The following is a 12,692-nucleotide window of genomic DNA, read 5'->3' on the forward strand; positions in this document are numbered from 1 at the left end:
GTAATTCCCCCTGACGGCCTTGTGCCTGCTCAGACCCTGCTGAAGGAGCGGCCATTTGTCCACTCACAGGGTGAGGCCAGGTGGCCAGTTTCCATATCGGCCCTCCGCTTCGAGAGACGCAAATGCGCTACCACTCGCCACTCCCCGTGCTGTTGGGGCAGACCCACCAAGTCGGGTACACTAGGAGATGCCTCTGAAGCAACACAGGCAACACCTGAGGTGTCTCATGCGACACACCAGATTCTCTGCCACCACCACGCCTCAAGACAGCAGCTCGAAGGTGACTGACCGTAGCCAGAATCACATTGTACAGAGTATAACTTAATCGTAGCTAACACTTGGTTCAAGAATCATGAAAGAAGGTTGTATACATGGAAGAAGCCTGGAGATACTGACAGGTTTCAGATAGATTATATAATGGTAAGACAGAGATTTAGGAACCAGGTTTTAAATTGTAAGACATTTCCAGGGGCAGATGTGGACTCTGACCACAATCTATTAGTTATGAACTGTAGATTAAAACTGAATAAACTGCAAAAAGGTGGGAATTTAAGGAGATGGGACCTGGATAAACTGACTAAACCAGAGGTTGTATAGAGTTTCAAAGAGAGCGTAAGGGAACAATTGACAAGAATGGGGGAAAGAAATACCATAGAAGAAGAATGGGTAGCTCTGAGGGATGAAGTAGTGAAGGCAGAAGAGGACCTAGTAGGTAAAAAGATGAGGGCTAGTAGAAACCCTTGGGTAACAGAAGAAATATTGAATTTAATTGATGAAAGGAGAAAATATAAAAATGCAGTAAATGAAGAAGGCAAAAAGGAATATAAACGTCTCAAAAATGAGATCAACAGGAAGTGCAAAATGGCTAAGCAGGCATGGCTAGAGGACAAATTTAAGGATGTAGAGGCTTATCTCACTAGGGGTAAGATAGATACTGCCTACAGGAAAATTAAAGAGACTTTTGGGGAAAAGAGAACCACTTGCACGAATATCAAGGGCTCAGATGGAAACCCAGTTCTAATCAAAGAAGGGAAAGCAGAAAGGTGGAAGGAGTATATAGAGGGTCTATACAAGTGCGATGTACTTGAGGACAATATCATGGAAATGGAAGAGGATGTAGATGAAGATGAAATGGGAGATACGATACTGCGTGAAGAGTTTGGTAGAGCACTGAAAGACCTGAGTCGAAACAAGGCCCCGGGAGTAGACAACATTTCATTAGAACTACTGACAGCCTTGGGAGAGCCGGTCCTGACAAAACTCTACCATCTGGTGAGCAAGATGTATGAGACAGGCGAAATACCCTCAGACTTCAAGAAGAACATAACAATTCCAATCCCAAAGAAAGCAGGTGTTGACAGATGTGAAAATTACCGAAAAATCAGTTTAATAAATCACAGCTGCAAAATACTAACGCGAATTCTTTACAGATGAATGGAAAAACTGGTAGAAGCCGACCTTGGCGAAGATCAGTTTGGATTCCGCAGAAATGTTGGAACACGTGAGGCAATACTGACACTACGACTTATCTTAGAAAATAGAGTAAGGAAAGGCAAACCTGTATTTCTGGCATATGTAGACTTAGAGAAAGCTTCTGACAATGTTGACTGGAATACTCTCTTTCAAATTCTAAAGGTGGCAGGGGTAAAATACAGGGAGCGAAAAGCTATTTACAATTTGTACAGAAAGCAGATGGCAGTTATAAGAGTCGAGGGGCATGAAAGGGAAGCAGCGGTTGAGAAGGGAGTGAAACAGGGTTGTAGCCTGTCCCCGATGTTATTCATTCTGTATATTGAGCAAGCAGTAAAGGAAACAAAAGAAAAATTCAGAGTAGGTATTAAAATCCATGGAGAAGAAATAAAAATGTTGAGGTTCGCCGATGACACTGTAATTCTGTCAGAGACAGCAAAGGACTTGGAAGAGCAGTTGAACGGAATGGACATTGTCTTGAAAGGAGGATATAAGGTGAACAACAACAAAAGCAAAATGAGGATAATGGAATGTAGTCGAATTAGATTGATGTTGAGGGAATTAGATTAGGAAATGAGACGCTTAAAGTAGTAAAGGAGTTTTGCTATTTGGGGAGCAAAATAACTGATGATGGTCAAAGGAGAGAGGATATAAAATGTAGACTGGCAATGGCAAGGAAAGCATTTCTGAAGAAGAAAAATTTGTTAACATCGAGTACAGATTTAAATGTCAGGATGTCTGTCGTTTCTGAAAGTATTTGTATGAAGTGTAGCCATGTATGGAAGTGAAACATGGACGATAAATAGTTTGGACAAGAAGAGAATAGAAGCTTTTGAAATGTGGTGCTACAGAAGAATGCTGAAGATTAGACGGGTAGATCACATAACTAATGAGGAGGTATTGAATAGGATTGGGGAGAAGAGAAATTTGAGGCACAACTTGACTAGAAGAAGGGATCGGTTGGTAGGACATGTTCTGAGGCATCAAGAGATCACCAATTTAGTATTGGAGGGCAGCGTGGAGGGTAAAAATCGTAGAGGGAGACCAAGAGATGAATACACTAAGCAGATTCAGAAGGATGTAGGTTGCAGTAGGTACTGGGAGATGAAGAAGCTTGCACAGGATAGAGTAGCATGGAGAGCTGCATCAAACCAGTCTCAGGACTGAAGACGACAACGACAACAACGACAACAACGACAACAACAACAACAACGACAACAACGCCTTCCTTGTGTGTCACCAATTGACACTGCTGTGTTAATTAGTTATGTAGCTGGATTCAGTGAGCAACTATTGCACTGCAGACTGTGTGAATTTACACTTACAAAGACATGAGATTAAACCACTTAAACACAAAAAACACACACGAACTGTAATAAATATAATTTTTGAAAACACAGAAAAAGATAAACTTTAACTTGCCCCACTGTATATGTATGTCAGCTGAGAGCTGCGGTCTGACTGACTTACTAATGAAATGGACCGTTCTCTTCAAAAGCAGAACAAATGAGCAACAAGCGCACTACAGAGTTAATTTTATTTACACTTACAAAAACATGAGATTAAACCTCAAGTGAAAGACTGGAGCACTGCAAGCCAGGAATAATGACCATTTTCAGTCAATGTGTTTTATGCAACAGTGTAAAAGAAAACCAAGAGGCTTCCAAGCATGAGGAAAGAAATAGACAATAATGACACCTGCAACAAAAAGAAATAGATAGCTGCTGGCTATCTGGAACACAGGACAATTTTCTACAGGTTCTCTAAACATTTTCAATACACTGCCTCCAGAAGTGCAATGGTTTTGCATCTGTTTTATATATTCTTGTTGTACACAATTTCCTTCATATGTAAAATGATAAATTATTTATTTTGAAGCAGGCTGTCCCATCATAACCGGCAAACCAATGCAGAACTAGTAATAAAGTAATAGATGTTTCTCACTGTATTTTACATCTCTCTTCATGTGGGCATCTTAGTTAACTTACACTATCACTTTCCATCAAACAGATACCTCTAACATTGTACAAGGCAACCACAAATGGTGTCTAACCACACCATGCTTGTCAAATACGCCTCATTAATTCTATGTAAGCCTGTCTTTAAGAAGCACTATGAAAGCATAAACAGAGAAAAGCTGGAGAAGTATCAACTAATTAAATATTTGATTCTTAACATCAACTATATATTTATTCATAAATATTTTACAAAAGTATACAGGTCTCACTGTACCTTAAAATAAACAAACCAACAACTGAAAACAGGATTGTAACTTACTTCTATGCGCATTACTGGTGCTTAAAGAACACAGAATGGCTAGCTGGTACACAATAACTCATATTGTTTTCTGCATTAGAAAAGTGACTAGAAATTTATATGAAGCACTTAATCTACTTCTAAGATTTTACGTAGCACTGTCTTCTGTCACGACACTGCCAACATACATTCAAACTAAACAGCTATTCAATCATACGTTGCACAGAGAACCACCATTACACACATAACATAAAATATTGACTTTTGACTAAAGGAAACCAGTAAAAAAACTGGCTCAAGTAACAAGTTCTTTGACATTCACAGTTCACAAATTATTAGACAATGGTGTATTGAAAAATATGCACCACTGTGAATTTCACAAACACTCTGATAAACACATGTTACTTGCATTGAAGTTAACATTTCTCATTCATATAAAAGCCCCACCTACCATTGGTGTTGTCATTTTTGGACATATATGTTTAGTTACTAAATCTGCAGAATGAATGACAGCTGCTAAGGTCACAGTACGCCTACACATCCAAAGACTGCCAACAGACTGTATTCTGGAAAATGGTTAAAATAACATTTTACAGACCTTCAACCCCACCAACTTTGCATGTACTTTCATGAACTCTTTTTCACAGTTCTTTTTTAACTTATAGGTTTACAGAACACAAACAGTTGTAAAGCATACACTACACTTCATTAAAGGTGAAGGAAAGAGGATGATGCTTCAACTATGACAACATTAACTGGTGGCAGTTGATTCCTTTAGATGTATGCAACTGGGATCTTTTAAAATATTTTTCTTTCTCCGTCAAGTATACTGAAAAAGTGATATCTGATGTCTGTTCATTTATGACAATACTGTACACATATGTAAGTCACTGTCACTCCTTGACTTCTTGCCCATGTGATGCATAAAAGAACCCACTGAGAGATCAAAAATGAAAAACACATAGAAAATAATGTTGTACCATAATTGTATAACATGTGATGCTACAACTTGAGACCCTCTCCGAGCATCTCTTACATGACAAAAGCAGTCAGTATATTTTGGTCTACAAATAAATAAAACATTAACAGGGCAGTCATACTAACATAATTAGTTTTATAGCTTCGTGTGCTGCTGGATGACTGTATTGTGAACTTTGGTGAATGAGAAATAATATCTTCCAATGCTACATATATGGCTAACCACAACTTCTTTCATGGACATCTACAGTGATTCACCTACTTTCTCTCATAATACTCCAGAACTCGCAAAATTTGGTGCAAGTTACATATCTGAATAGCAGATCTTCCTCTGCTTTCATACAAAATCAAACTGGTACATTAACAAGTTGTTCTGGTAGTTCCAAGAGAACAGAAGCATATATACACCACCATGTCATACGCAGAATGACATGGAAAACATTGATAGCTTGGTGACCAGATGAACACAATTTTGTGCTCATTGACTTCTCATTTTATATTTTTAAATAGCCAAGCTGAAACTCTACTACATAACTTAAAAGATTTGAGACACGCAATACATACTATTTTTTTTACAGTGCCAATGAATCATTATGTTAAACCAAATGTCTTTTTTACGCACATGCTAAGAAAAGACAACATTGCCAAGAGTCTCTTTCTGGAAGAGCAGATCAATATTTTATAAAAGATAGAATTTTGAAGACTATATTGAAGAAAATGACAAGGGGTGATCAGCTTCAATTTTATCAGTTCCAAACTGTTAAATCATTAACATATAATTAGTTCTATATGTCGCAATTTTTTGATTACATGTCTAACGTATTCTGGCACATGCATTTGAGAATAATGCACATTCAGCAAACTCAAACAAAAATCTCACATAATAATGTTGAACAGCACACTAAACACACAATTTTTTTTCCTTTTTTTTTTACCACACAGTATCATGTGAAAGACAGTCCCAAAGCAATGCCCGACGTGCACATTCATCATCCTGCATCAGTCTGTTAATGCAGCATTATAACATAAATACAGGAAACTAATCCATCATTTTGTGATGATATCTAATTTTATTCATCACCCACACTTTCTCTCTAGAAAATTTCCAAATCCACGTCATTTCTCCCTAAATCCACAAGTAATACCATCATTGACGGACTCTCTCATTGCTAGAACGGTGTTGCTAACTATTTTCACTTGATGAATTCAGCAACACCCTGCAACATTGTTCACAGTAGAAAATATTAGTAAAGAATAACTCTTTAAGGCAATTTCAATAAAACTCAAATATACAGTTTTAATTATATTTGTTGTCCCCTACACCAATAAATAAATTAACACTCAAGTGAAATAACAGATAAGCATAATGACTTAAAAATTTATAAAATCAGCACAGTAAATTCGACAATAAAGAAACCCAAAGCAGATACTGAATGAATGACAACAATCAGTTTTTAGGAACTAAAATGGGAGAGGGGCTGGGTATTTATCATATAACATCACACGAGTAAGACTTAAATGTGATGAATATGACTAGAAATAAATGCACCACAAACACAGAAACAATCAAAAAGAAGACAGTAATTTTCAATAGTTTACACATTCACAAGTAACAGCTTGGGTTAAGAAACAGTATACAAAGCTATTCAAAACACAAGATGACAATTCAATTTCTAACGGCCCCTAATACCCAACATAACAAAGTTTGCATTCATTCATAAAACCTGACATAAAATTTTTTGGCTTAAGTGAAGATTTATTGAGTAGTAGACGGGTCATAATAAAGTAGTACACACTGACAGTGAATGGAAGTTTGGAAGACAAACTACAGTTACTGCCACCTTCTCACATGTCATTCCACCACTTAGTGTCATCTTCTCACATTGAATGGAGGTCTTTCCTCACGTCACTAATTATCTTCGGTCCAGCAGTTTTCCTTATTGTGCACAGAAGAGTACATACAAAAATATGAACTATTTAAGCAGCATCAATAGAAACATAAAGCATCAATTCCCTAATTTTTCAAATTGGCACAAAATAAATAAATAAAATAAAAAAGTAATACTGTTGAGCAATATGCAAGGTGCAAATAATCCAAAATTTTTTGTAATTGCAGTCTTGCAGCAAAGAAACTGCCAGTTCCAAATATAAGATTTCTTTTTATTTATTTATTTATTTTTTTTTTTTCCTTCTTCTGTATTTGCACTTCAATGGTGCATTTCTGCAAAATGGTTTGAGAGTCTGTGCTCCACGAACTGCGGATCTTGCCGAAGTGGGAGGATTTGCATGTCTCTACAAAACAAACAGCTATCCCATACCAGATGAGTATCTGTGGAGTGGTCAGAAAACCTATGGTTCCTGAAAATGGGGCGGCAACCTTTTCAGTAGTTGCAGAGGCAGCAGTCTGTATGATTGATCTGGCATTTTGACTTTAGCCAACGTGCCCTTGCATTGTTGCTACAGCAAATAGCTGAAAGCTAGTTGTTACATTTTCTGAGGTACAACTGTCTCCCATTCAGATCTCCAGGATGGGACAACTCAGGAGCATGCCATCAGGAGAAACAAAACTGGCATTCTACAGATGACAATCTGGAATGTTAAATGCTTTATCTGGGTGGATAGGTAAAGGAATTTAAAAAGAGAGAGGAATACACTGAAGTTAGCTATAAGAGTAATTTGTGAAGTGTGGTGGCAGGAAGAATAGGACCTCTGGTCAGGGCAGTACAGGGGGTCAAGGTCAGTACAGCACCAGAAATTTTCATGAAAATGTGTACCTTACACTTCTGCAAATATAGTAAGAAAGACTGACATTATTAATGATGCACACAAATGAAATTTTGTTAAAGCTGCCAAGTCACTTATTAGTGGTTATTCTGAGCTCAGCTAGAATTTACAGTTTTACAAACTATTCTGAAAGTTATAAGCTTGTGTCATCCCTGGAAATCCATTCATTACATCATTACATCCATCTGTCGCCCTTCTGTCCCGTGTAATGTGATTGTTCAGTTATCTCAAGAATACAAGAAATTCTCATAGTAGCATACTTCAAATTGTTTACACTGGAATGTAATATCAACAGCCTCTGGTACCAATGGTGCATCACATTTTAAAAAGTTTGCTTTTCTGTAAATGATAAATTCACAGTTACGCAACACACCCTCACACACGTTATATTCCATTGCACTCACAATCATGTGATGAGAAAGGAACCAGGCACCTGAGAATCCACAAACAATAGCAAAGATTCCTCAAGACTGGCAAGTGTGCCACAGGTAGCTGTGATCTAGTAACAAACATTACAACAATGCAGTGCACTTCTTCACCTTTCCTTATGCGTCCCCACAGCCAATTCTTTCTGAAACAGAATCTCAATTTCATCCTGACAATGAATAGATCTACTCTCCCTAGAGTCTCTCAAAAGGCCCTGAGATTTCTCACTTTTCCAGTAAATTCAGTTCTCCTGAAAACCTGAAAATTCCCAATTTTCCAGACATGTTGCGACCTTGACACAGACTAGTTATCTACTCTGTCACACAATTGAATAGGACAATGAGCAATTATAATCTCATTTCAGTAATGTTATGTTCAAGTTTTACTAAGTATGTCTGCTACTTGCTTACCTTCCATCATTAGTATTCGCAGTAGTCTCCGGATGCACTGAGTTGGGTTTGTCTGTTGGCCCAGATACCCTAAAACCAGCAAAAATAGTTTCATAAATGGCTACAACAGGTTGTAACTAAAACACACACACACACACACACACACACACACACACACACACACACACACACGTATGAATGTGCAACAGGATACTATATTGGTGTATTATGAATGTTCAACAGCATCAAGTGATTGAAGACAGATGCTTCACTTGCACCACACTGGAGAAATATGAAAATAAGGAAAAGTCCTTGGTGAAATACAAATAATGAAGGGAGTAAAAATACACTCAATGTACAGTCAAGGCCCTGAATGGTTAACATGTACAAGTCACTAAACTTTCAAATAATTCACTATGTCAGAGCTAACAGACTCACAAAAACACCTAGATGTACATACCACTGTGTGTGTATGGGGGTGTTTTTGCTTGTCTGTTAGTTCTGACCAGAGAGACTGTCCAAAAGTTTAGTTTCTTTAGAATAAGATTAATGTGAATGGGGAAACTCATGGTTTTCGGTTCCTATCACAATGGACAGTGTAAATGTCTTCAAGCATAGCTTAGTTTAGTGTTTCAAATAATGGAAAATTCATGTTGGAATTATGACAGTATTATGATAAGGGTAATTGATACTAACTATATAGAGGAGATGCCAAGACATAGATAGGCACAACAAAAAGAGTATCAAACAAAGATTTTGCCCAAACAGGCCTTCATCAGATACACACAGTGTGTGGCTACCAAGGCCAGAGAGAGAGAGAGAGAGAGAGAGAGAGAGAGAGAGAGAGAGAGAGAGTGTGTGTGTGTGTGTGTGTGTGTGTGTGTGTGTGTGTGTGTGTGGAGGGGGGAGGAGGAGGTGTCTAATTGTGATGAAGGCCTGTTTGGCTGAAAGCTTTGTTTGACAGATTGTGCACACCTGCGACCGACCATCTCTGCTATATGATGACTATATCTAAATCTACATCCATACTGCGCAAGCCACCTGACGGTGTGTGGCAGAGGGTACCTTGAGTACCTCTATCGGTTCTCCTCCTATTCCGGTCTCGTATTGTTCGTGGAAAGACAGACTGTCGGTATGCCTCCGTGTGGGCTCTAATCTCTCTGATTTTATTCTCATGATCTCTTCGCGAGATATACATAGGACGGAATAATATACTGCTTGACTCCTCAGTGAAAGTATGTTCTCGAAACTTCAACAAAAGCCCACATTGAGCTACTGAGTGTCTCTCTTGCAGAGTTGTAACGAAACAGGGTTGCCCACTGCTATCCTGTTTTGGTTTTACACCCCTTCAGCAACTTAGTTAAGCAATGAATTTTTTTGTTTTTCCCCATTTTCACTACTCAGATTCTGACTACAGATTCTGTGGCCTTCAGCCTAATAGCACAGAATTTAGAAATAGTTTAAATAAAATTCCCCTAGTAGAATATATTGTTTCAGAACATGCTAATGTCTATTCTGAAAGTAATGTGCTAATTAGTTTTATTGGAAATGCATCCCATTAAAAGTTATGAACAATGACGTATATTGTGCAATACATATTAAGTAAAATTTGAGTGAGCTTATAGATCGAATTCAGCTATAAGACTGCATCCAAAAGAAAGCCTAAATTTTACTGATTCCAGCAAAGTGTTTAAATTAACCTAAAGTCTATTAGTTAAATAGATATTAAGACTTGAAATCTGTAGCCTGTATGACTTTCAGTGCCAATTGTGGCCAAACTACTGAATAATTCCGAGATCTGTTTTGATACTTTTGCTACCTTTATTTTTCTACGTAAAATTACTCCAGTCTCAACTTTATAAGTGCATTAATTAAGAATTAAGTAAATTTGAAAAAGTAAAAATTATTGTTCAAGAGGGCTGCCATGGTTATAAGTCGGGAATTCCCACTGCGGATGCATAAGTTAGTTCTGCGTATTTAAATTGATACAGCTCACTCATGTTTTTCAAGTAATAAAACCCAATAGTTAACTTCAAAACCAATTAGAAAGGATCATTTTAACCCTGGGAAATTATAAACTATAATATATTAACAGAAATAGTCAAATATTCAAGCACTCGTCTATATAAGGTCCGAGGTGGTGCTGTTCTCGGTTAGTTCTCGGTCAGATTCTCATGGAGCAAAAGTGTGGCAAGTCGGTTAACTTTTCCGGTCAGTACCAAAAAAGTGTAATTGTATTCGGCTTTGAACAGTTAACGCGTATTGTGAACATTGTTAAAGACTGGAAGTTTTTGACCTACCTAATGTGACAATTACTAAGTGTAAGAGCCCTGGTCACATGAATATTGTGTGTGTGAGTGATAACAAACAAATCGCACTGTGGTTGTCATAAGTATTCAACAATGAGTACGTTTTTGACTTTTGATTTTGGAAAACATAATCTAGGATCCCGGCTTCTTAATTGCAGTGTAATTTAGGTGAGACGGATGCAGCTACCGAGAAGACAATATTGAATAAGCACAGCAAGGTAAGTTAGGAACACTGCGCACTATCTACTGGGTGAGGAAATGTTTCAATACATCCGCTTGTGACGTGAACTTTAATAAGAGGCACTAATAAAAGGATTTAGCCCGGCACGTTACAGAGTCTTCCATTGGAGTTTATCTATCATATCCGTAACGCTTTCACGATTACTAAATGATCATGTAATGAAGCACGTTGCTCTCTGTTGGATCTTCTCTATCTCTTCTATCAACCCTATCTGGTATGGACCAGACAGCAGTTAGCAGTATTCATGCTGTGGGTGAACAAGTGTACTGTAACCTACTTCCTTTGTTTTCGAACTGCATTTCCTTAGGATTCTTCCAATGAATCTCAGTCTGGCATCTGCTTTACCAATGATTAATTTTATGTGGTCATTCTAATTAAATCACTCCTAATGCCTACTCCAAGATAATTTATGGAATTAACTGCTTCCAGTTGCTGACTTGCTATATTGTAGCTACATGATAAAGGATCTTTCTTTCTATGTATTCGCAGCACATTACACTTGTCTACATTGAGATTCAATTGCCATTCCCTGCACCATGCGTCAATTCGTTGCAGATCCTCCCGCATTTCAATACAATTTTCCATCATTACAACCTCTTGATATACAGCATCATCCGCAAAAAGCCTCAGTGAACTTACAATGTTATCCACAAGATCATTTATATATATTGTGAATAGCAACGGTCCTACGACACTCCCCTGTGGCACACTTGAAATCACTCTTACTTATAGTGTTTATGCTTTTCATAATATTGTCATTAGTTCAATGTTTCATGTTAGTGTGTTTTTGACAGGCTATGTGATAGCTGTTGTATGCAATTTGTAACAATAAGGAATGTGGATCAATTTTTTGCTGACCCTGTGACTGCATGGAGCTCAAAATCTTTTGGCTAGTGGATAACAGTTCAGGCAGTTACTACCAAAATTGAGAAAAGGTCATTTGTTGTGCAATGACAAAATGCTTTAAAGTTTACTGTTCTGATAAGTTCAATGGCACAAAAAATTTACTAGTATCAATAAACTTTATACACTGAATAACTGCCAACTTTCAACAAAGGACATATGATGGCTGGTGACATTTAATCATAAATATTCTGGGACAAAAAATTCTGTAATTACAAACATTAAGAAATACATCCTTTTTAAACAATGGAATATCCAGAATGGAATGATGACAATATTATGAAAAGGAAAGATTGCTAGTCACCATATAGAGACGTTGAGTTGCAGACAGACAACAAAAGCACTGCCGTACATGTTGACCTAACACACATTCACGTAAACACAACTTGCACACGTGTGACCGCTGAGAGGCTTCAGTGGCCAGAGACAGTAGTCGTGTGTGTGTGTGTGTGTGTGTGTGTGTGTGTGTGTGTGTGTGTGTGTGTGTGTTGTCTACTTTAGAAAAAGGCCTTCTGGTCAAAAGCTCAATTTGTATGACCGTCTTTTTGTTGTGTCTTTCTGTGACTCAGCATCTCCTCTATATAGCGATTGGCAATCTTTCCTTTTCACAAAATTTGCATTAGTTTTTCTTTTCAATAAACAGAGCAATTGAAAATGAATATAGGAATTATAAATGGTATAAATATTTAATACACAGTGATAGTTTTATGAGAATTACAAAAAATGTAGAAGAAAGTTCAATATTTCATTTGCTGCACGAGTTCAGTGAATTGGAAGCTGGCACACATTTTTAAACTGATATCTTCTGAACATTTGCATCGGTCTTGCTGGACACGACAGCACTGTGTTCTGCTCTTGGCCACCCAGACCCCCAAACCTGACACTCACAGATTTCTTTTTTGAGTTACGTGAAAGACTTTGAGTATGTACCTCCTT

At 37.6% G+C, this 12,692-nt stretch overlaps 1 protein-coding gene across 1 annotated transcript in view; it reads right to left on the reverse strand.

Moving 5' to 3' along the window:
- Nucleotides 1-3,633: 3,633 nt before the first annotated feature.
- Nucleotides 3,634-12,692, reverse strand: part of LOC124551041 (formin-like protein 20) — a 99,985-nt gene continuing 90,926 nt past the window's right edge. The window contains exons 8-9 of the mRNA XM_047125903.1: nucleotides 8,325-8,393; nucleotides 3,634-5,921 (exon numbers count right to left, since the gene is read on the reverse strand). Of these exons, the coding sequence (XP_046981859.1) occupies nucleotides 5,888-5,921; nucleotides 8,325-8,393 (103 nt within the window). The 3' untranslated portion in view covers nucleotides 3,634-5,887. The remainder of the gene's footprint in view (nucleotides 5,922-8,324; nucleotides 8,394-12,692) is intronic.

The sequence above is a fragment of the Schistocerca americana genome, chromosome 9, assembly GCF_021461395.2.
Source record: "Schistocerca americana isolate TAMUIC-IGC-003095 chromosome 9, iqSchAmer2.1, whole genome shotgun sequence".
NCBI classification, from domain to species: Eukaryota; Metazoa; Arthropoda; class Insecta; order Orthoptera; family Acrididae; genus Schistocerca; species Schistocerca americana.